This window comes from Eretmochelys imbricata, chromosome 2 (genome assembly GCF_965152235.1).
Source record: "Eretmochelys imbricata isolate rEreImb1 chromosome 2, rEreImb1.hap1, whole genome shotgun sequence".
In the NCBI taxonomy this organism is placed as follows: domain Eukaryota; kingdom Metazoa; phylum Chordata; order Testudines; family Cheloniidae; genus Eretmochelys; species Eretmochelys imbricata.
Genome location: NC_135573.1, coordinates 5,628,229 through 5,651,868, shown reverse-complemented (window position 1 = coordinate 5,651,868; position 23,640 = coordinate 5,628,229). Strand labels below are relative to the sequence as shown.

The 23,640-nt window shown below is 48.6% G+C and overlaps 1 protein-coding gene across 1 annotated transcript; it reads right to left on the bottom strand.

Moving 5' to 3' along the window:
* Positions 1 to 6,165: 6,165 nt before the first annotated feature.
* LOC144260260 (lymphocyte antigen 6E-like) lies at positions 6,166 to 23,010 on the bottom strand. Its single transcript, XM_077808816.1, has 3 exons — positions 22,813 to 23,010; positions 9,839 to 9,958; positions 6,166 to 7,073 (listed from the first exon to the last, which is right to left on the bottom strand). The coding sequence occupies exons 1-3, from the start codon at positions 22,862 to 22,864 to the stop codon at positions 6,868 to 6,870; spliced, it is 378 nt and encodes a 125-aa protein (XP_077664942.1). The 5' UTR covers positions 22,865 to 23,010; the 3' UTR covers positions 6,166 to 6,867.
* Positions 23,011 to 23,640: the final 630 nt, after the last annotated feature.

Below are 23,640 nucleotides of genomic sequence, written 5' to 3'. Positions count from 1 at the left end.
AACCCCTAATTTAAACCCATTTCCTTCCCAAGAGACTGCATCCTTCTCTTGGCTTTCTCCAGTCTGGTTTAAAATGCCCCAGAATATGAGGTTTCCACAGTTCTCTCATCATGTATTATTATTTAGTGCTGAATTACCGGGGGCAGTGGGACTGGCCTCTGTATTTCTGTTGCCTGAGGCTTGTCCATTAAAATGGGTTCCTGTGACTTTTCCTTTATTTACTTTGCAAACTCAAGCACGCGAAAGTTAGGTGTGATGAACCTGCTACGCCAGGGGACTACAACTCCCATCAGTCCCTTCCCCACAGCGCTCCCCTTTCTCCAAGCCAGCTAGGAGGAAGGACCCTGAGCTGAAAATGATGGGGCTCTTTTGGGAGGCAGCAGCCGCATGGCTGACCAGGAGCTGCAGAGAAGTGGGATGCAAAGAACTGTCTGCAGAGCTAGGTGTGGAACAGGCTGTGCATGCTGGGCATTGCAGACGGGTGCTGGTCTGTGTGGGGCTTACGGGGGACCAGCAGTAGCTGGGCAAGGAGCCAGTGCAGAGGGGCCCCAATGAGAGACACTAACTGAGCCTGGCCTGGAAACTTCAGAGCTCCTATTTGCTTGAATAGGGACTGGCCTGGAGAGGGACCCCATGCACTCGGTCTGAAGAGACCTGACTTGAGTGGACTGTCCCAGGGACTCAAACAAGAACTGCTCTTGCTCACTGTGAACTGTAACTGCACAAAGGGTATTTGCAACCTTCCCTTTCCTGCCAGGCCTAGTAAAATACCCTTTCCCGTAGCCATGCCTCAGAGCGGTTACTGGGACCCACCAGGGCTAGCATCTACACTGCTTGCCTCCAAGTCACAGCACACCTGGCATGCTACTGGCACCCCAGGGTTTTTCCCCAAAGGACAAGTGCCTCATTCAGTACATCCAGGGATGGTCACACAGGGGGCAGAATTAAGTTGCTAGGGCAAGTAAACACCTACCTGGCATTTGCTAGTTTTCGAGTGTTTGACTTTGCAACTTTAGTGTAGTTTCTTGGGTGAGCTATTTAAGATTTAAATTACGGTAGCACCAGGGACCCCGATCAGGGCACAGGGATGATGCTGGAGGAGCTACTAAGGGGGGCAAGGGCAGCGACAGCAATAGAAGAGCCCTCGGGTAGGGCTCATCCCACTTAATTGACTTGGGGTGGGGGGCAGCAGCATTGATTGCATTGGGGCCAGGGGAAGCATTAGTAGAATTTGGGGGCAGATGAAGCGGGGACTCTCCTCTTTCTCTACATCTCCCTCCACCTGATACCCCTGGCAGGGACCCTCTCCCAAAATCCCCAAGCCCCTGGACTAGGACCTTCCTTTTTTCTGTAACCGACTGACTCAGGGCCTGCAGCAGGGCCAGTCTCTGGGCAACTTAATGAGCACATGAGCTGGCCTGCAGTAGGCTGCCTGATTGGCTACCCCGCCCCATTGGTGGGAAGAGTCAGCAGACTGGCTATTAAGCGGAGCAGCTTCTCCTTCCTTCCTTGTCTCACTCCAAGTAACCAGTCTTTGACCCTTGGCTCCAACTCCTGGCTACTGACTCCAGCTTTCACCACTGGGCATGACTCCTGCTGATCTATTTGTTTGACAGAGTGAGTAAACATCCCTAACAATAGGCTTCATAGTTAATAACCATCCTAATCAATTACAGCACAACGTGCAACAAAAACCAGATGTCCCACAATTCGGCCGCTGGTCACAAGTGGTGTCGGCTTGTGGTCATGTGTGGGCAGGCTTGGGGGTCGAGAGCTGTTCTCTCTTCCGGAACTGCCAGCCACCGCTCAGCCAAGCCATCGCAAACTGGCTAGCGAATTGTAGGTGCTGTGGCAGCAATGGGCCTGGAAGGTGGAGAGGCTGCAACCTTACAAATCAGTTCAGGGAAGAGTCTGCCATGCATAAGGACCTGTGACAAGAGAAGGGATTCTAGGGTGATCAGATAGCAAGTGTGAAAAATCGGGATGGAGGTGGGGGTTAATAGGCACCTTTAAAAGAAAAAACTCCAACTCTAAAACTCTAAAAAACTTTTGTAGGGACTGTCCCTATAAAATTGGGACATCTGATCACCCAAAGGAATTCTCACATGCTGCAGTTAATGCTCCAAACAAAAAGACCACTATAAACATTTCATACATACATGGGGAGGACCTTCTTTAGTTCCTGGCCAGCACCTAGACCTTCATCACATTCTTTGCAATATCTCTTATTTATCCATGGTTTAAATCCAGCCATTGCAACTTTCACTTTCTCAATATCTAACCCAGGGGTTCTCCACCTTTTTCTTTCTAAGGCCACCTCAACAGGCTACAAAATCTCCACAGCTCACCTGTGCCCGAACAGCTGTTTTTCTGCATATAAAAGCCAGGACCAGTGTTACGGAGTAGCAAACAGGGCTATCCCTTTGGATTGTGCATTATTTGTACATGCTACCTCCTCAGCCCTTCCTCTTCAGGTAGGCAAATCAAATCTTTGGTGTGAGCCAGTGGCTAGAATGCTGGTCTGGAACTTGTGAGACCATCGTTGATTGTCTTCTCCACCACAGATTTCCTGGGTGACTCTTGGCAAGTTACTTACAGCCAGTTTTTTAAGGTGCCTCCACAAGGCTCCTTTGGAATGTCCACATCAAGCGACCACCGCTGACTGCGATTGTAACAACCGTCATTCACATCTATTCAACCTTTTATTAAAGACAGAAAAGACAGGGGAAAAACAGTTAAAGCATTTGAGATCTAAAGTGTTACCTGTAAAGGCTTTTACTGTACTGGAGATAAGGTGTAAATATTTAAGAGTGAAGAGAATTAACCACTGGACAATGTACCAAGGGCCATATTGGATTCTCCATCACTGGCCATTTTTAAATCAAGGTTGGATATTTTTCTAAAGGATAATCCTTAGGAATTTTTTCAAGGAACTTCTCTGGCCTGTGTTAGATGAGATGACCACAATGGTCCCTTTCCAGCCTTGGACGCTATGAAACTCAGCGTTGATGAGTCTCATGATGATTATTGTTTTCCTTAAAGTCCCAGCTCCTGGACTCAGGTGGAGATGGGATGATTTACATCCTTAAAGAAAAAGCAAGTTTCAAGCCCTCGTGGCTGTGGAGAAAGTTTCAAAACGTGACCCCAGGGCACCCGAAAGGCTCCAAAGGTGGAAGGCAAATAAAGAGAACCCCAAATCTGGTAGCTTTACATCATGTCATGATTTTAAAGCCAGTCTCATGATTTTTGGTGAGCCTGACTTATCATTTTTGAGCATTTGGGGTTGGCAACACTGGGAACAACCCACACCCCTTATTCCCTTTTCCTTGAGCTGTATGGAGCCTTTTATACAGAGAGAGGCCTCTGCTTCGCTGTTTTTTAGAGGGGGTGGTCGCTGTTCTTCCTGGGGAAAAGAGTAACGGTTAGTGTAGATGGTTTGGAGCTACTGATGCTATCAGAGTCTGATTTAGATTTGGGGGGCGGGGTTGCATTGCTCTCAGCTTGTCTTAATGGTCACAGGCTCGCAGTGGCGTTGCAAAAGGTGGCGTAGATTTGGCCAGCTCAGCCAGCAGGCGAAAAGCACGGAATAAAAAAGAGAAGAGAGAAGGAAGGTCAGGAAACTAACCCTGGAGGGGGAAGGTGACAGCAGGAGCTTGAGTCTCACGTCCCTGGTGTTGTTCGGGAATTAGCTGAAGCTGGCGGAGATGGTGATGGCTCTCTGGCTCAGTCTGATCAGGAGGCCGTTCAGGATCAGGATGGCGAAGGTCCAACGGTGTCTTGGTGGGTCCTGGAGCACCACGAGATGGGGGGGGTGGCTGCCTTGCAGGTGACGTTCACTTTTTCCAGTCCACCCCACTCCTCTTATGTAGTGACTCTGCCCCCCAACCTATAACTCAAAACAATCCAATTTGTACCAGTCTTTCCTAAATAATTTTACATAACCGGTTGAGCTGGACTTGTGTTACTTTGAACAACTTAGAGAACAGGCCTTTGCTCAACCAGTATCATCACCTGTATGGGGAAACTGAGGCACATAGAGGTGAAATGACTTGCCCAAGGTCACACAAGGAGCCTGGGGCAGAGCCAGGAGCTGAACCCAAATCTTCTGAGTCCCATGCCAGTGATTTAACCACAAAATTATCCTTACTCCTCCCATCGGAGCCTCTGCCCTGGAAGACCCTCTGCCTTATACCATTGTTTCTGAGCAGTCAGGAAAGACAGGGGTGAGTCAGAATTTCAAGGCAACTATCTTCATTAAGCTGGAGTTAAGGTTGAAAGTGCATCTCAGTACCTTAAGGGTTAAAAACTATTGCTACAATTTTTTAGTTATAATAAAAGCCCCAAATATTAGAATCTCCGTAAATTCATTTATATTAAATTTAAGAGAAACCTAAGCAAGCCATTCAGCCAGTTTGAAGCTGGGCAGTCTTGTTTCTGTAAGGTTTGTCCCTCTCGAGTACTGATATAAACCCAAATGTGCTTTTGTCCTATCATCGTGGACGCACAGAAGAGGCTCTTCACAGAGTGTGCTGTTCTGTCCCCACCAGCATGACCTCAGAGACACCACATTTGCGAGGTCACACCGTTATCACTCTGCAAAATGGCATCTTCCACGTGACATGACCATGGACGCACCGTGCGTGCGAAGTCACGCCAATGGAGGCAGGGTGGCACGTCCTGCAAAATGGCGCCCTCCATGCAGCATGACCTTGCATGCCCAGCAGGGGCAAGAGGCACAACCCCAGGGCAGAGACTGGCACAAAGGGAACCCCTGGGCAGAGGAGAACATGGCACTCAGGTGGGGGACATGGACTAAAATGACCTAGTCACCCGCCGGGATGTTGGGGTGAAAGTTTTGTTGATGTTCTGCCTGGGCTTTTCTGTTAATAAGACACCCTCCACTAGGGGGTGCTGTTTAGCATTTAATGGCCTGTTTGGACTTGCCACTGCCCTGGGTTAGGGGGAAACAAAGTAATGGCTCACCTACAACACCACACCTGCCCGCATGGGGGCTCTCTGGAATGACGACAAGGGCTTAAAGAAGTTTGCTCATAATGGCTGTTTTTAAATAGAGCCGCAGGGTTTTCTGTCACGACTCACTGACGATGAAAGGCAGGAATCGGAGAGACGCTAATATCTAACCTACAGACTGACCCTGCAGCGGTTTTGCTCCCCTAGCGTTTGCTCCAGTCCCATATGACACGTCTATGGGAGACTAGACTCATGCTTCATCCTGTCCAGCCTCAGTCATACGGACTGAATCCGAAAGGGCTTTTAGGAAGTGAAATGATACAAGTGTTAGGTGAGAAAAGCTAAACAGGAGGCAGTTATGCCAACCGAACCAAAGTCAGGCTAAGAGAGGCTGCTGGGAAAGTCTCTGAAAGTAGAATGAAGGAATGTTTGTTTAAGTTACAGAGAGTGAGAAAAAAGGGGAGGCCTGCATTCCTGCATTTTTGGACCAGATGTGCTGGGAACAGTCCTTGAGATACAGAGGCGCTGTTTTCCACTCCCTGATCTTGTGTTATGTCTGTTTTTACTCCTCGTCTCCTGGTTGACACCCATACCGATAAGAAAGTTAGTGAAGCACTACGATTTGCTAAAAGTTATCTACAATAAGGGGGGGTAGATGTGCATGCATATAGAGAAAGAGGATTTTAACTAATATGGGGGGGGCTGCTTTATGAATAAATCTGACGCGATGCGAATATCTATAAAAACCTATGAGTTTTACTGGCTGGCTGGCTGGTTCTCTTTGGAGACGGGCTGCTCTCTATTGTTGCGTGCACTCTTCAATAAAGAGCTTTGTGTTCGGACCGTGCTGGTGTTGCCTGTTTCTCTCCAGTCAGACAACGAACTGCACCGTCTGGGGTTCGAGTCCTCGACACAAGGCAGCATCTGGTCTGTGGGACAAGTTACAGCTACCACAGCTGGGAAGAACAAGTGTTTGTTCATCTGGGCCCATACCGAAGGGGGGATGGGAGCAGGCATGGAAGGTAAAGGTCTGTGTTAGGATGAAAAGTGTCAAGAGAGAGGGCGCTGATGAGAACCACAGAGCCGCTGTCCCAAGGAGCAGTTGTGCTGCACCCATGAGTGGATCTTTCGGCTAAGGGCACCTCACACACCCCATTTTTCCAGCAAGCAAACAGACACACAATACATATGGGCTCAGGCAAGAACGGGAACGTGTTTATTCAGGTGTGATGCTCACGGTGCGAGCACTGCATTCATTTTACATAAGAAAAGTCATCCAAGGAGCAGAATAAAGAAAACAATGTAAAAAACCAGAATCCAACCAGGGGTGAATGTGTCTGAGGTTTGTTTCTGGATCATGCCTTCCCGGCACTCAGTCTGGCACTGATCCTTAGCGTGACGTGGATGGGAAATGTCCCTGCAGTAGCAAGAGGCAGGGGTCTTTAAGTATTCCGCTTTGGAGGTGGTTTGGGCTAAACATTTCCTGGTGAGCCCTGACCTTTTTTTAAATCAGCCCCATCAACTGGGACTACGGGTATAAAAGCAGAAACCCTGCCAACATTATCCACCATTTCCTGATGGGTCAGGAGAGCAAGCGGACATCTCCCCAGTGAGGCAGCACTGTTCATTTGAGCTTCCCAGGCCTCCTGTGCCCAAAAACATGGGAGCAGCCATCCAGATCTGCTGAGAGGCACAGAGGGGCACCCAGTGACAGCAGCAGGATTTCCTTGTGAACGGCAAGAGGGCAGGTATTGTCTAATGGGATCTGAGAGAGAGTTTGGAAGAAAGGGCACCATTGGTAACCCCAGTATAGCTTTGCACAGAGAGGGGTTTGGTGTCTCGTTGGAGAAGCCTGAGCAGGTTCTTCAGGGCATCAAGTTCTTTTTCCTGACCCGATCACAGTCCGGCCCTGATATAGATGAAGCTGGCCAAGATCACCATGGCCAGCACCGAGTAGCTGACTTTCACGCTGCTGGCCCCACTGATGTTGCACAAGAATGAACTGCAGCAGGAAACGGAGGCGGCTAGTATCCCTATGTTTATCCCACCGCTGGGGCAAATTGAAGCACACCCCTTGGAGATGCTCTGACTGGAATATCCACCTGAACCGGAAAAAGAAACAAGAGAAAGAGACTCAAGATTAAAATGTTTCCCAGAGTTCGGACAGGAGCTCCTTAGCTCTGCAAAGGAGATAATTGTACCGATGTAGCTAATCAATCCTGAGATGAGGAGGCCATTTCTCAGCAGTTAATGGCCTCACAGCCTTATCTCTGCCAGTGAATGCCCAGCCTTTAGAGTTCACTACTGCTATTATATACCTGAAAACAGCACTAGTCTCTTCCTAGCAGTTACAGACCCGAACGTAACAATCTGGGAACATCCCCTTCAGATTCCTGGCCAGGAGGAGGGAACACCCAAAGAAACCTGAGAATCCATTCCAGATTGTCACACTGCCCACTGCATGCTGGGACAGGGCTTTGGGAGTTCAGTGGGGGCTGTGGGAATGCAGCACAGAGGTGACTGAGTCCTGTCTCCTGCTCTTGAGTGTCAGAGCTTTAAAGAGCTGGTAGTAGTTACCACCCGAAATTGGGCCAGCTAGTCAGCTTAGGGAGGACTAATGACCCTCCAGAGTTTGGCAGAAAGCAGCATGTTTGTTATATTGATAGCTAAGCTCAAAAGAAGGGGCGGGCGGGAGGGGTGTCACACTCACACTCGCATACTCACGCTCCCAGGACAGGCACAGCAGTGGAGATGTCTTGATTCTTCAAGGTAAGTGTATGAAGGTAAGTCTTCCCGAGGCACGATGGAATGCAATGCGGCGAACCACTGGCCAGGCGGTCCGGGCGAAGGGCCTTCTCGGGAGGTACAGGCTGGTGAGTGCACTCCTGTGCACATGGCCTCTTCCACTTTTAAGGACCTGCTCCTCATGGCCTGCGACTAGAGATGACTTGGCCGCATCTGGTTGCTCACGCTCCACCTCAGACAGTGTCCAAGCAGGGTCCATGCATTGGGTGTGTGATCGCTGCCTAATTAGAGTCCCAGACACCTTGTCTACCTGGGAACTCTTCTGATCTTCCAGCTGTTCAACCAGCCCATTCATCCCACAAGCATTCCAGGAGGGACGGGGAGGGAGAAAGCCACTTCACAGTAATTCAAAGAGGGAGAGGAGACAAAAGGGGGAAGGGGGGGGAAGCGTAACAGACCTTTTGAGCATAGAGGTTATTCAGAGCATAGTAACACAGAGCATACAGATCACTGCTGTTCCTACAACAGTAGCTAGGTCACAGCAGAGCTCGTTAAGCAGCAGACACCAATATACCCAAAAAGGCTTCAACCCGGCCTCCTTTTGTCCATGCACAACCAGCCAGGCACTGGGATTGGAGCGTGCAAATTCTCTCACTTGCACATGCCAATAGCGGAACCTTGCACCAGCACGTGAGATGTTTGGTGCTTAAACCATCGCATGGCTTCCCCGGGCGTGAAAGGAGGCCAGACTGGGAAAGCAAGGCCCATAATGTCAGTTATGCAGGGCAGTTACAGCGGCCTGCCATCCAGCTGCTCTTGTTGTGATGTATATGTTGTAACACGCGATAGGCCATATGGGCCCAGTATAAATGCTGTGTGTTTGACATGAGGGCGTGAGTTGAGTGCTGGCAGCTGAAGCAAGGAGTCACGGTTATGAGCGGTCAAGAATTGTCTGCGCAAAAACAACTTATGTCCGTGGGGAATAGAAAGAATTAACAGGAAGGGAATAACACCAGCTCTGCAGTTATGCAAGAATTGGGGGAAATGGAACGTCTTGGATTATGGCAGCCTGCCCACGCCTTGTGATGGGACTGAATTTCGACTGGCCGTCGGGATGTCCTTCGGATCTTCTGATTCTGGTGTAGCACGAAAGGATTGTGAATGTGGAGCGAGTGGGGTTTATATTGTAATCAATACAAATATTTAGAGTATTATATACCAACACTGTGTCCGGTATCTGCCTGCTCCCCCATCCTGTAGGGAGGCCTCTACCAGAGCCTAACATTCTCATCCCCTGGGCGAGTTCCCTGCACAACTCAATAGCCTGCCACTCCTTTTGTTAACTGAACCACATGGCAAGTAGTATCAGTGAGCCTCCCCAGGAACTGGCTACTCACAGTCCGCTCAAAATGCAGAGGCTGGCAACGACATTTCCACTTGTGTATAATTGCCACTGGGTGCAATCGGGCGCAGGAGGGGCACAGCTGGGAGACGTCCTTTCCCCTGCGGTCCAGGGACAAAGGCAGCCATCTTTTCCCCCCAACAAACCGGAGGGAAAGGGGGGTGGGCTCGATGCTACAAGAATGCAGCAGAGCAGAGGAGGCTGCTTCCCTGAGAACCACTGCTGAGAAGCAGAGGATCCACTGAGCCCTTTCTAACTGCTCCCTTGCGCCATTCAAGGCTGGCAGCCACTCAGGCAGGCAGCCTCCTTCCCTTTGACACCCATGGCAGCCTCTGCAGGGCTGCTGAGGAGCAGGTGGGAACTCAGTCCCAGCCCTCGCCCACCTCAGCTGGGGAGCACCCACTGCTGGGGAGCATCTGCAGGACTGGGCTATAAAGAGCATCATTTCAGGACTTCAGCCAAGGCTGGAGGGGTAGATATGGAGTCCCCCCCATTGGCGTACAGGAAGCCTGACATTGCCTGCGCTGCCCTCCTCTGAGTCACACCCTCGGCTGCGCCTACCATTCGGTTTCAAGGACTGATTCCCCAGTTCCACATCAGCAATGTCCCATCCTTCCAGCAGAAGGAGGAAAGAAAAAACTTACTGATCTGGAATGGGAGCAGCACGTCATCTGGGAAAACGCTATGGAAAGACAATAGACAGAGCATGCCCAAGCTTACCAATTCCTGCACCAAGATAGGTGGTCACACAGTAGTTTGCATCACTGGGACATATTGCTGGTGCCAGACAAGCCCAGTTGGAGGACTTTTCCTTACAGGTGAAGCACATCAGCGAGTGAGCTGCAAAAGGAAAACACAGCCCATGTTAGAGGTGTGCAGGAATATGTTATTGGTTCCTGGTCTACAGTCCCCATCCCTGTCACCTGCTGCTAATGAGCATCAAAATAGATCATATCCTGATGTTCTCAGCCACTATTTCAGGCCGAACTCTCATTGAACCCTGCAATAGTTTTTCCTGTGCATCGATTACGGATTCAGGATTAGACCTACACACGGGGGGGCGGAATTTTCAAAGGCAGAAATGACAGCTGGGCACCCAACTGCTATTTATGCCTCTGAAAAGTTCCCCCAACGCCCTCCGTGACACCCATTTGTAAATACTTTCTCAGCACGTTCTTTTCCAAAGCCAGAATGTTAGAGATAGGAGCATAAGGAAAAACCAGCATAGACTTATCAAGAAGAAATCATGCCAAACCCACCTAATTTCCTTCTTTGACAAGGTTACCAGCCGTGTGAATAAGGGGGAAGCAGTAGGCATGATATATCCTGATTTTGACCCAGTCCTATATGACATTCTCATAAGCAAAGCAGAGAAAGGTGTTCTAAATTAAATTCCTATAAGGCAGGTGCACAACTGATTGAAAGACTGCTATCAATGGTTCCGTGTCTAACTGGGAAGGCGAATCCTGTGGGGTCCCGCAGTGGCCAGTACTGAGGATGCTTATTACATTTGCAGATGACGCCAAGCTGGGAGGGGTTGCAAGCACTTTTGAGAGCAGGGTTAGAATTCAAAACGACCTTGACAAATTCGAGAATTGGTCTGAAATCCACAAAGTGAAATTCAAGGAAGTTAAGTGCGACGTACTACAGTGTGGAAGGAAAAATCAAATGCACAGCTACACAATGGGGAACAACTGGCTAGGTGGAAGCATTTCTGAAAAGGAGCTGGGGGTGTGATACAGTTCCAAAAAAGGCTGATATCATTGTGGGGTGGATTAGCAGGAGTGTTCTCTATAAAACAGAGGAGGTAACTGTCCTGTTGTATATGGCACTGGTGAAGCCTCCGATGCTGTACTGTGTTCAATTCTGGGCACCAAGCAATGTGGACAAATCAGAGAAAGTCCAGAGGAGAGCATCAAAAATGATGAAAGGTTTAGAAAACTTGAACATTTTACAGACTTTTTTTGTAAACTTTTTAAGGCATGGCTACACTGGAAACTTCAAGGCCTTGTCGTGGGAGCGCTCCCACGGCACCGCTTTGAAGCGCGAGTGTGGTCAGTGCGAGCACTGGGAGAGAGCTCTCCCAGCGCTCCTAGTACTCCACCTCCACGAGGGGATTAGCTCCCTGCCCTCGGAGCCTGTTTACACTAGCGCTTTAAAATGCTCTGACTTGCTGCGCTCAGGGGGGTGATTTTTCACACCCCTGAGCCAGCAAGTTAGAGCGCTGTAAAATGTAAGTGTAGCCAAGCCCTTATGAACTTTTTTGTAAACTTTTTAGAAAACCTGAACTTTTTACAAACTTTTACAAAACTGGGCATGTTTAGGCTTGAGAAAAGAAGACTGTGGGGGGAGTGATCACAGTCTTCAAACATGTTAAGATCTGCTATAAAGAGGACAGTGATCAATTGTTCGCCATATCCGCTGACAGTAGGACAGGAAGTAGTGGGTTTAATCTGCAGCAAGGGAGATTTAGGTGACATAGTAGAGGCTAATATGCATGGGGGAAACAACTCCTTCCTGGCTAGAGCCTATATTTCATAAGGACTAATTTCCAAAGAGACAGATACCAATGGATGGTGGGCAGCAATCGAAATATGATCTCACACTGGCTCTGACAAATGAAGTGTGAATGACATGATGTGTTATTTATTGATGGGTATCACATGGAAGACCAGAGAATTCATTCTGACTTGCCAAACAAGCTTGGTTATTATTATTATTATTATTATTACAATGCCAGAAGCATGCTAGATGCTTTATAGAAACAAACAGAGAACACAGTGCATTTCCTAAAGAGTTAATAGAGCAAATTGGACAGGAAGTGCTGTATGAGGGTGACAAAGAGAAGGAGGGGATGGGTTAAGGAAGAACAAGATCTGAAGAATTAAGTTCATCCCAGGGCTTGATTTTGCCACTTTGATGTAACAATCCCTCCACCTCCATGGGTCACCAGCAGAGCTTGAACCCAGGCCTTTCAGCAGCACAACACAGACCTTGACCACTGTCAGGGAACTGATAACTCCAACTAGAAGCAGTAGTGGGCTGTTATCCTCTGCGGCCCAGACACTAGAAGAGGATGCAACGTGGATTTTACAAGCACGTGCTCCACCTACACTGGGGAGTGCCTTACTCACACGACTCCAGTGGAGCCAGGCGGGGAGTAAAGTGCTCTTTGCAACTGCTCATCGTTTTTTAAAGTTGACAGCTAGCCTAGCAAAGGTGGGGAGCAGAGAACCTCTTCTCCAGCTCTCCCAGCACACCCACCTAGCAGTGGGCAGGGCACTCTCCGATCTTGGCTTTGGCTACAACACCCACTAACACCCCACAGTTCCAGTGAGAGCGGTGTTAGGATATAATGTCAGGTTTCAGAGTAACAGCCGTGTTAGTCTGTATTCGCAAAAAGAAAAGGAGGACTTGTGGCACCTTAGAGACTAACCAATTTATTTGAGCATAAGCTTTCGTGAGCTACAGCTCACTTCATCGGATGTTGATCAGGTGATTCCGCAGTTTCTTTGAGAGTGTGTGGCAGAAGCTGTCAGCATAGTCTGTGTGGTATGTAGATTGTAACATGATTATTTCTCTAAGGCACCACAAGTACTCCTTTCCTTTTTAAGAAAAGGAGTACTTGTGGCACCTTAGAGACTAACCAATTTTGAGAATACAGACTAACATGGCTGCTTCTCTGAAAGCAGTCATTATGCAAGGCACTGCATTTAGCCGTATGGAGTGGAAATCAACTTCATGAAAAAACTCGCACAGATACAGACAGACATCATCTTCCTTTCCAAATGCAAACAGATAGACATCGTACCAAAAGGACTGAAGGTAAAAAAATCCATTACAATCTACATACCACACAGACTATGCTGACAGCTTGTGGACACACTCTCAAAGAAACTGCGGAACCACCTGATCAACATCCGATGAAGTGAGCTGTAGCTCACGAAAGCTTATGCTCAAATAAATTGGTTACTCTCTAAGGTGCCACAAGTCCTCCTTTTCTTGTTAGGATATAGATATTCAGGCCTGTCTGTAAAGGCCCATACTCTTAAGAATTTAGGTGTATTCTTATCACTTAGCTAGTTATAGAGGTATAAAAGAGAGAATCAAAATCACTGTCTGCCGGTGTAAGGGCCTTCTCTTACTGTGACAGTCTGAGGACCTGTTTTTAGGCTAAGGCCTTTGGCTAAGCAACAGAGGCAGCCATAAGCTGGGAAGCGACCGGTCACATCCTCACATTCCAAACTAGTCACATTGAAAGAAGGTGCTATTGGGCTGTTAGAAATACAGTCCTGTCCTGATAATGCCGATCGCCTCCAGAGAAAGGGAAGAGCCTAGAGGATGTATAGTTTGATAGTTTTCTGTTCTGTAAGAACTCACTTATCAATAGATATAGCTGGGAAACCCTTATGTCTTCATAGCTGTAGTGGTGATATCCTCACTTCTGTATTGTTTTGTCATTATAGTTCCCACTTTGCTATTGTTTGTCTGAATAACCTCTGTCTGGTTCTGTGATTGTTTCTGTCTGCTGTTGTCAAGGTTCCTTCCCCACTCTGAACTCTAGGGTACAGATGTAGGGACCTGCATGAAAACCTCCTAAGCTTACTTTTACCAGCTTAGATTAAAACTTCTCCAAGGTACAAATTAATTTTACCCTTTGCCCTTGGATTTCCACTGCCACCACCAAACTTTACCTGGGTCTACTAGGAAACATAGTTTGGACACGTCTTTCCCCCCAAAATCCTCCCAACCCTTGCACCCCACTTCCTGGGGAAGGTTTGGTAAAAATCCTCACCAATTTGCATAGGTGACCACAGACCCCAACCCTTGGATCTTAGGACAATGAAAAAGCATTCAGTTTTCTTACAAGAAGACTTTTAATGGAAGTAAAGGAATCACCTCTGTAAAATCAGGATGGTAAATACCTTACAGGGTAATTAAATTCAAAACATAGAGAATCCCTCTAGGCAAAACCTTAAGTTACAAAAAAGACACACAGACAGGAATAGTCATTCTATTCAGCACAGTTCTTTTCTCAGCCATTTAAAGAAATCATAATCTAACACATACCTAGCTAGATTACTTACTAAAAGTTCTAAGACTCCATTCCTGTTCTGTCCCCGGCAAAAGCAGCATACAGACAGACACAGACCCTTTGTTTTTTTGATTTGAAAGTATCTTGTCTCCTCATTGGTCATTTTGGTCGGGTGCCAGTGAGGTTACTTTTAGCTTCTTAACCCTTTACAGGTGAGAGGATTTTTCCTCTGGCCAGGAGGGATTTTAAAGGGGTTTACCCTTCCCTTTATATTTATGACAGCTGTATAATTAATTTTGCTGGGTGTAAACCAATTAAGGTGGTGGGATATAATTGGTTAAATAATCATGTTACAATATGTTAGGATTGGTTAGTTAAATTTCAGTAAAATGATTGGTTAAGGTATAGCTAAGCAGAACTCAAGTTTTACTATACAGTTTGCAGTCAATCAGGAAGTAAGGGGGGAATGGGAACAGGGAATGGGGGTGGGGAAATTGGAATCATGTTTTGCTAAGGGGGGGAATGGGAACAGGGACACAGGTAAGGCTCTGTGGTGTCAGAGCTGGGAAGGGGGACACTAAGGAAGGAAACTGGAATCATGCTTGCTGGAAGTTCACCCCAATAAACATTAAATTGTTTGCACCTTTGGACTTCGGGTATTGTTGCTCTCTGTTCATGTGAGAAGGACCAGGGAAGTGAGTGGGTGAAGGAATAAGCCCCTAACAAGCGGGGGCATGATTAGGCCACAAGCCCTCCAGCATACATGCCATAGGTGATGAACACTGGGCTCTTCCCCACCAGTCACCTTGATCTAGCCCAGTGGTTCCCAAACTTTAACAACCTGTGAACCCCTTTCACGAAAATGTTAAGTCTCACGAACCCCCTCCTAAAAATGAATATTTCCAGGGATTTTCTCTTTTACCTGAGTATAAATTATAAAAGCAGTGATCTTGGAAATATAAAATTTGTTTTTATGACATGCTTATTACATACTATTTATTAATTATTTATCATTACAGTATTTTTATTACATTATGAAAACAGCCTCCAATATCTCACTTTCGTAACTTGTATCACTTTGAATAAGCCTGTTATAAGACAAGGCTCCTACGTTTCATCAAGGAGTATCAGATGTGAAACAGCATGAAGGTATTTAAGAAGCCAACTCAAAGAATTCCTCCTATACAAGCATTCAGGTCTTGAGCACTCCAGGCAAACAACGCACGTTACAACAAAGCTTAAACTTGTTCTTCATAATAATTTTAAAAACAAAACTAGCTGCCTATTTAATTTTAAAAACAGCAAAAAATATCCACCTCCCTTTCCATTTCTTATAAGGAGTCTTGAAGTTTAAATCTCACTCATGACAGATATATGTGCTTTGATCTGCTTAGCTCTTGGAAATCCAGGGGCTCCAGGCTACTGGCCCCGTGCTGCTCGGGGTTCCTAGGGACAGCTCTGTCCACCATGAGGGAATTTTTTTCCCAAGAACCCCCTATAACATTTTGCGAACCCCAGTTTGGGAACCACTGATCTAGCCCTACCCCCAAGTGGCTCCAGGACCCTCCATGAAGCCAGCACCTTCTCTTCTGCTTCTTCTTCATTTGATGAAAAGACGGGCAATATTTTGAAATGCTCCTCAGTAAAGTGAGCGAAGGCAGAAGACCGGGGCTCTGATCAGCGGCTGAACACAGGTGCGGTGCTTTTTGACGGTTCCGTCATTTTTTTAATACAGACATTGGGATTATTGGCTTATTGGCCCAGCTGCACTCGAACGCCTACGTGCACTTCGGGGGTCACTGTTTATTATTACTGAGCACCCAGAGTGTAAGATCTTTGTGCTGTGTTTATACAGCACCTAGCGTAATGTAGTCCTGGTTCATGACTAGGGCTCCTAGGAGTCCAGGGTCGAAGCAGAAAAAAACAACAGATGCTTTATCAAGAGACACTAATTGAACTACATGAGTGGGAGGTCTGGAGAATGCGGCTAGAACAAGCCGAGGCCGGTTTTCAAACAGCTCCATCCCCATCACTTCATAGCAAGAATATGTAGTTACACGCATGGCATCATTAGCTCAAAATGTCACTGCCTGATCCTGAAGGGAGGGGCTGCTTTCCTAGCAAGTCTGCAGAACAGTTTAAACTGCAGCTACCTGGCAGGATTACAGAGCCACAGGTCGGATTCAAATCCCATGGATGCCAGAGGAAAGCCTCCCATTGACACAGCCTCAGATGGCACGGTCCTCCGAGGAGCCCATGAATCAGTGAATTAATTTGATGGTTCAATTCTGAGTCAGTACAAATGGCATCACAGAGATTCCACATTGATTGTCCCTCGGTGACTCTTGGCTACACTTGCAGATGTAGAGCGCTTTGGGTTAAACCAGCCTTCATACAGCGCAGTAGGGAAAGCGCTCCAGTCTGTCCATACTGACAGCAGAAAGCGTACTGGTGTGGCCACATTTGCAGCACTTGCAGCTGCATTGGGAGCAGTTAATTATGGGCAGCTATCCCAGCGTTCAAGGGGCTGCAACCTGCTTTTCAAATGGGGAGGGGAGGGCGGGGGGTGTTGTGTGTATGTGGGGGGAGAGAGAGTGGGTTGTTGGGATGCTGAGTGTGTCAGCTTGCTGTCTTGTAAGTACAGACCCCCCTCACTCCCCAATCCAAGGCTTCTCATGCCTGACTAATCTAATTGCCTTCTATTAGACGAGATAACTGGTTCTGTGGATGAAGGGAAAGCAGTGGACGTGTTGTTCCTTGACTTTAGCAAAGCTTTTGACACTGTCTCCCACAGTATTCTTGCCAGCAAGTTAAAGAAGTATGGGCTGGATGAATGGACTATAAGGCGGATAGAAAGCTGGCTAGATTGTCGGGCTCAACGGGTAGTGATCAATGGCTCCATGTCTAGTTGGCAGCCGGTATGAAGTGGAGTGCCCCAAGGGTCAGTCCTGGGGCCGGTTTTGTTCAATATCTTCATAAATGATCTGGAGGATGGTGTGGATTGCACCCTCAGCAAATTTGTAGATGACACTACACTGGGAGGAGAGGTAGATACGCTGGAGGGTAGGGATAGGATACAGAAGGACCTAGACAAATTGGAGGATTGGGCCAAAAGAAATCTGATGAGGTTCAACAAGGACAAGTGCAGAGTCCTGCACTTAGGACAGAAGAATCCCATGCACCGCTACAGACTAGGGACCGAATGGCTAGGCAGCAGTTCTGCAGAAAAGGACCTAGGGGTTACAGTGGACGGGAAGCTGGATATGAGTCAACAGTGTGCCCTTGTTGCCAAGAAGGCCAATGGCATTTTGGGATGTATAAGTAGGGGCATTGCCAGCAGATCGAGGGACGTGATCATTCCCCTCTATTCGACATTGGTGAGGCTTCATCTGGAGTACTGTGTCCAGTTTTGGGCCCCACACTACAAGAAGGATGTGGAAAAATTGGAAAGAGTCCAGCAGAGGGCAACAAAAATGATTAGGGGACTGGAACACATGATTTACGAGGAGAGGCTGAGGGAACTCGGGATGTTTAGTCTTCAGAAGAGAAGAATGAGGGGGGATTTGATAGCTGCTTTCAACTACCTGAAAGGGGGTTCCAAAGAGGATGGCTCTAGACTGTTCTCAATGGTAGCAGATGACAGAACAAGGAGTAATGGTCTCAAGTTGCAGTGGGGGAGGTTTAGGTTGGATATTAGGAAAAACTTTTTCAATAGGAGGGTGGTGAAACACTGGAATGCGTTACCTAGGGAGGTGGTGGAATCTCCTTCCTTAGAAGTTTTTAAGGTCAGGCTTGACAAAGCCCTGGCTGGGATGATTTGCTTGGGGATTGGTCCTGCTTTGAGCCGGGGGTTGGACTAGATGACCTCCTGAGGTCCCTTCCAACCCTGATATTCTATGATTCTATGATTCTTCTCCTGTAATACCTACAATAAAAAATGTCTGTACTAGATTCCCAGATTTATAAGATCATTGTGAACATCTAGGCTGACCTATAAAACACAGGCCAGAGAACTGCCCCCAGAATAATTCCTAGAGCAGAGGTTTTAGAAAAACACCCAATTTTGATTTAAAATTTGCCAGGGATGAACAATCCATCATGACCCTTGGTAAATTGTTCCAATGGTTAATGACCCTCACTGTTACAAATTTATGCCTTATTTCCAGTCTGAATGTGTCCAGCTTCAACTTCCAGACATTGGATATTGTTATCGCTTTCTCTGCTAGATTGAAGAGCCCATTATTAAGTATTTGTTCTCTGTGTAGGCACTTCCAGACTGTGATCAAATCACCCCTTAACCTTCTCTTTGTTACGCTAAATAGATTGAGCTCCTTGAGTCTACAGCTATAAGGCAGGTTTTCTAACACTAAACATTTTCGTGGCTCTTCTCTGAACCCTTTCCAATTTACCAACATCCTTCTTGACTTGTCGATCTTCAGAACTGGACACAGAATTCCAGCAGCGGTCGCACCAGTGGCAAATATAGAGGTAAAATAACCTCTGTACTCCTACTCAAAATTCCTGTTATACATCCAAGAATCACATTAGCTCTTTTGGCCACAGGGTCACACTGGGAGCTCATGTTCAGCAGATTATCCACCATGGCACCACAAAGCTTTTTCAGAGTCACTGCTTTCCAGGGAGAGTCCCCCCTCCTGTAAATATGGCCGACATTCTTTGTCCCTAGATGTATACCTTTACATTTAGCCATATTAAAACGCAGATTGTTTGCTTGCGCCCAGCTTACCAAGCAATCCAGATTGCTCTCGATCAGTGACCTGAGCTCTTCATTATTTACCACTCCCCTAGTTTTTCTGTCACCTGTAAATTTATCAGTGATGACGTTGTTTTCTTCCAGGTCACTGATAAAAATGTTAAATAGCATAGGGCCAAGGACTGATTCCCTGCAGGATCCCACTGGAGACACACCCACTCATTGACAATTCCCCATTGACAGTTACATTGCGACACCTATCAGCGAGCCAGCTTTTAGGCCAGGTCTACACTACCACTTACGTCGGCAAAATTTACGCGGCTCACGGGGTTGAACCCACCCACCACCACCCCCACACACACACCCGGAGAGACATCAGTTACACCGACCTATCTGCTAGTGTGGACAGTGCTATGTCGCTCACCCACCAACACAGCTACAACCACTCACTGCGGGTGGTTTAATTCTGTCAGCGGGAGAGCTCTGTCCGGTCGGCATACAGCAGCCACACGAGAGATCGTACCGAGGCACAGCTGCATCGGTACAGCCGTGCCACTGTAAGCGCGCCAGGGTAGACGTGGCCATAGTCAGTGTGTGCCATGCTAATGTTCTGTCAGTCTAGTTTTTTCATCAAAATCTCACACGGCACCAAGTCAAATGCCAGTACGAGTAAGTACATTACAGAGAAAAAACAGAAACAACGGGCTCCTGAAAAATGTCTAATAAGAGAAAACGTAATGAAGAGGGAGGAATTATTTAAGGAGGCTGAGACGGAAACTACAGAACAAAGAACCTAAGCAATGCAAGCGCAAAAACCAATTGCCACCAATCAGATGATGGAACAATTTGCCAGGGGAAGAAGCTTTTGGTGCTCAGCTACTAGAGATGCTGACGAACTCATGAGATACAACACAACCCTCAGGAAATGCCTTAGATGAGAGCTGTGCAATCTGACCTTGCAAAGAGTAGAGCTCGGCCAAGGCTTTCAAGCCCCGACCCAAAGCCCAGTGCAGTCAGTGGAAAGGCTCCCGCTGACATCACTGGGCTTTGGGTCAGGCCGTTACTGCCCACGCCAGCTCTGTCTGTGTTCTCCAGGCAACCACTGCTCTCCTTCAACAGCCCAGTACTTGGCATTTAAACACCATGTGATGTCTTCAAGGCAGGTTAGTGCGTAGCCGGCTAAAGCAAAGGGAGTTCCTTGGGAGAGGCTCCTTGCATGGCAAAAGGAATATTCCTGTTGCTGAAGGACAGGGGTGGGCAAACTTTTTGGCCTGAGGACCACAACGCGGTTTCCAAACAGCATGGAGGGATGGGTAGGGAAGGTTGTGCCTCCCCAAACAGCCTGGCCCCCGCCCCCTATCCGCCCCCTTCCACTTCCCACCCCCTGACTGCCCCGCTCAGAATCCCCGACCCATCCAACCCCCCCTGCTCCTTGTCCCCTGACTGCTCCCTCCCGGGATCCGCGCCCCTAACCGCCCCCTGGGACCCCACCCCATATCCATCCCCCCCGCTCCCTGTCCCCTGACAGGCCCCCTGGGACTCCCACGCCTATCCAATCCCCCCTGTTCCCCGTCCCCTGACACTCCCCCAGAACCTCCACCCCATCCAACCTCCCCTGCTTCCCCTGTCCCCCTAACCGCCCTCCGGAACCTCACCCCCTATCAAATCCCCCCTGCTTCCTGTCCCCTCACTGCCCCAACACCTATCCACATCCCCACCCCCTGACAGTCCCCCGGGATTCCTACACCTATTCAATCGCCCCTGTTCCCTCTCCCCTGACTGCCCCTCCCCCCAGGACCTCTGCCCCATCCAACCTCTGCGCTGCCTTGCCATGCTGCTCAGAGCAGAAGGAGCTCGCAGCCCCGCCACCCGGCTGGAGCCAGCCACTCCGCCCGTGCTGTCCGGCAGGCCAGAGTGTGGGCGGCATGGCGCGCTGAGGGTGCGGGGGAGGGGAGAAAGCAGGGGAGGGGCCGGGGGATAGCCTCCCTGGCCGGGAGCTCAGGGGCCGGGCAGGACGGTCCTGAGGGCCACATCAGTTTGCCCACCTCTGCGGTAGGGGCAAAGCTACTTGCAATAACCCCATTTGCCTGGCAAAAGGTGTCTGCTGTCCAGGCACGGGGACCAGCAGATTTCTCTCACGCTCTGGGCTTAATTAGACCACATAGAGACTGGGACTGGGAAAATAACACACTCTCTGGGTCCACTTGGTTGAAATCACAATGTGTTTAGACACTCCGGTGTGGGATCCGGAGTGAGTATCTAGAGGGGGCAGCTAAGATCATCTTAAGAGCAGTGAGAAATCAACTGGTTGTTTCTCACTGTGGACCCCATGGAATTGGAAGTGTTCTTGATTTCTGAGCCAGGAACCCAGGTGGCTGGAGCTGGTCAGTTCCCTTGGGCTCAGGCTGTAGTTTACCCTGGCACCCGGTGCAGGTCTTGGGGTGACTTATTTATGTACATTAATGTGAGTAAACAGTAAGAGAGGGGGTTAATACATTTGTATAGACAATCAAAAGACAACAACATCTGGGAGCATATAAATGGGGAAATCTTCAAACAAGTGAACATTCGTTGGTTAATAACCGACCCTGTTCTTCCTAGCTTTAGTGGCAAATAAATAAATAAATAAATAAAAGCCTGTTCCACAAACACCTTTTACCCCTGGAGCTCTCCCATCCAAGTATCAAACCGCCCCAGACCTCCTTATATTTAAAACCAGATGAGCTCAGGAAGAGTTGGAGGAGTAAAATGATCCTGCATTAAGAATCAACCAGTGGCCCCTCCAACCGGAACCTACTGCTGTGACCCCCCTCCCATATTACGGGATTCCACCACAGCAGGGGTGAGCAAACCGCAGCCGCAGGCCACATCGGGGTTGTGCAACTGTATGGAGGGCCGGGTAGGGAAGGCTGTGCCTCCCCAAACAGCCTGGCCCCTGCCCCTTATCCACCCCCTCCCACCTCGCGCCCCGCTCAGAATCCCCGACCCATCCAACTGCCCCCTGCTCCCTGTCCCCTGACTGGCCCTTGGGTCCCCCTGCCCCTTATTCAACACCCTCCCCCGCCCCCGCTCTCCACCCCCTTACCATGCCGGAGCCAGCGCCATGCTGCCCGACAGGAGCGGTGGTCCTGACTGCTGCCCGTGCTGCGGCACGCCTGCGAGGGAGGAGGGACAGCAGGGGAAGGGCCAGGGGTAGTCTCCCTGGCCGAGAGCTCAAGGGCTGGACAGGACGGTCCCGCGGGCCGTAGTTTGCCCACCTCTGCACTACAGCATTGTAAGAACGCAGGGCCTGAGTCTGATCTCACTTGTGGCGATGTTCCATTCCTCCAAATTAATTGAATTCAGTGCAGTTACTCCTGATTTACTCCACTGTATCTGGGATCATAACCAGACCCTGATGTTTTTAGCTGATTACAGTAGAAGAACTTGCAAAAATTATGGTTGCAAGAAAGCAATGCTGAGAAGCACTGATCGCCCTGAGTAAAAGAGCCTAGCTCAGAGGATAACCGTATAAAAGATTTCTTTAAGAGATGACGAGATAGGTCTCTAGGGGTAGTCAGCCCCCGCTCATCCCCCTCTAGGCCTCTCAAGACATGCTGCTGTTGGAACAAGCACAAATCCAGATCCACAGAACCGTGCTCCCTCTTGCATCCAGAGCACTGCATCCCCCTAAGCACCATGAAACTGAGATAATTTGCTATGCCTGCACTGAGCTATTTTTATTACATCCACACAAGCTAGTGCTCAAAAGACAGCCAACGCACCAGCCGTTGCTTCGCAGGACCAAGCAGCTGGCTGCAAAGGGGGGTTTGCAGAAGTGCCAGCTCCCACTTAAAGGTAGAATCTTTGCCCACGGTGCTGCAAAAATCCCCCTCTGCCCCTGCCATTTCTAGCCGCTTCCCTGGCTCTTTGTCTGGCACAGAGGGATCATGAGCAGCATCTCACCTTGCTCCACACACAGAACCGCCACCAGCAGGGAGAGAAGAAAAGCCTTCATCTTCGGCCTGCCGTCACAGCGTGGGCAGAAGGGAAGCTGCTTCTTGGGGGGCTGGGTATAAATGAGGATCTTGGTGTTTTCCTGTGAAGGCAGTGCATGGAAAGACTGCGAGTTAGCAGGGAGGAGACAGGAGATTGATGGCTGGGTGTGGGATGTGCAGGGAGTTTGCTCACGTGGGTTTGTATCAAGAGAAGCCACAGGAAACAAGGCTCAAAGTCTTAACAGAATGCAGTTCTCCAGGAAATGTAATTGTGTTTGGTTTTGTTTCCCCGCTGCAGTCTGGAGGGAGGAGGAAATGCAGGAGGACTAAAGCATTACTGTGCCAAAAGCTTTTGCACAAGTTGATGGTTAATACACTGCATAAGCCAGACACCAGCGATGGAAAATCCCTACTCTATTGTCTAATCCGGTGATTCTTAACCTTTTCCATACCGGGTTCCAACAGCAAAGAGGGTGGGGAGCCTGCTTCCTGCCTTCCAGGTGTGGAGAGACGGACAGGGGTCACCAGTGCAGCTGGCCAGAACAGAGGAGCTCCCTGCTCTTAAAAAGTTCCAGTTGGTAATAAATCTTTCTGTCCCAAATCCGGATGAAAAGTTAAAAGCTCAAGGGGGTGCAGAGGGAGGGGACTGAAAAGTCTAAGTGTTTCAGACTTTTAAAAATGTTTTTTAAAAAGCAAAACACGTTCCCAGAATGCCCGGCTAGCTCACTCTTCAGCACCCTGATCTCCCAGAACCCTAGGGCACCTGCCACCCGGCCTGGCAGGGTGCTGTGCTGAA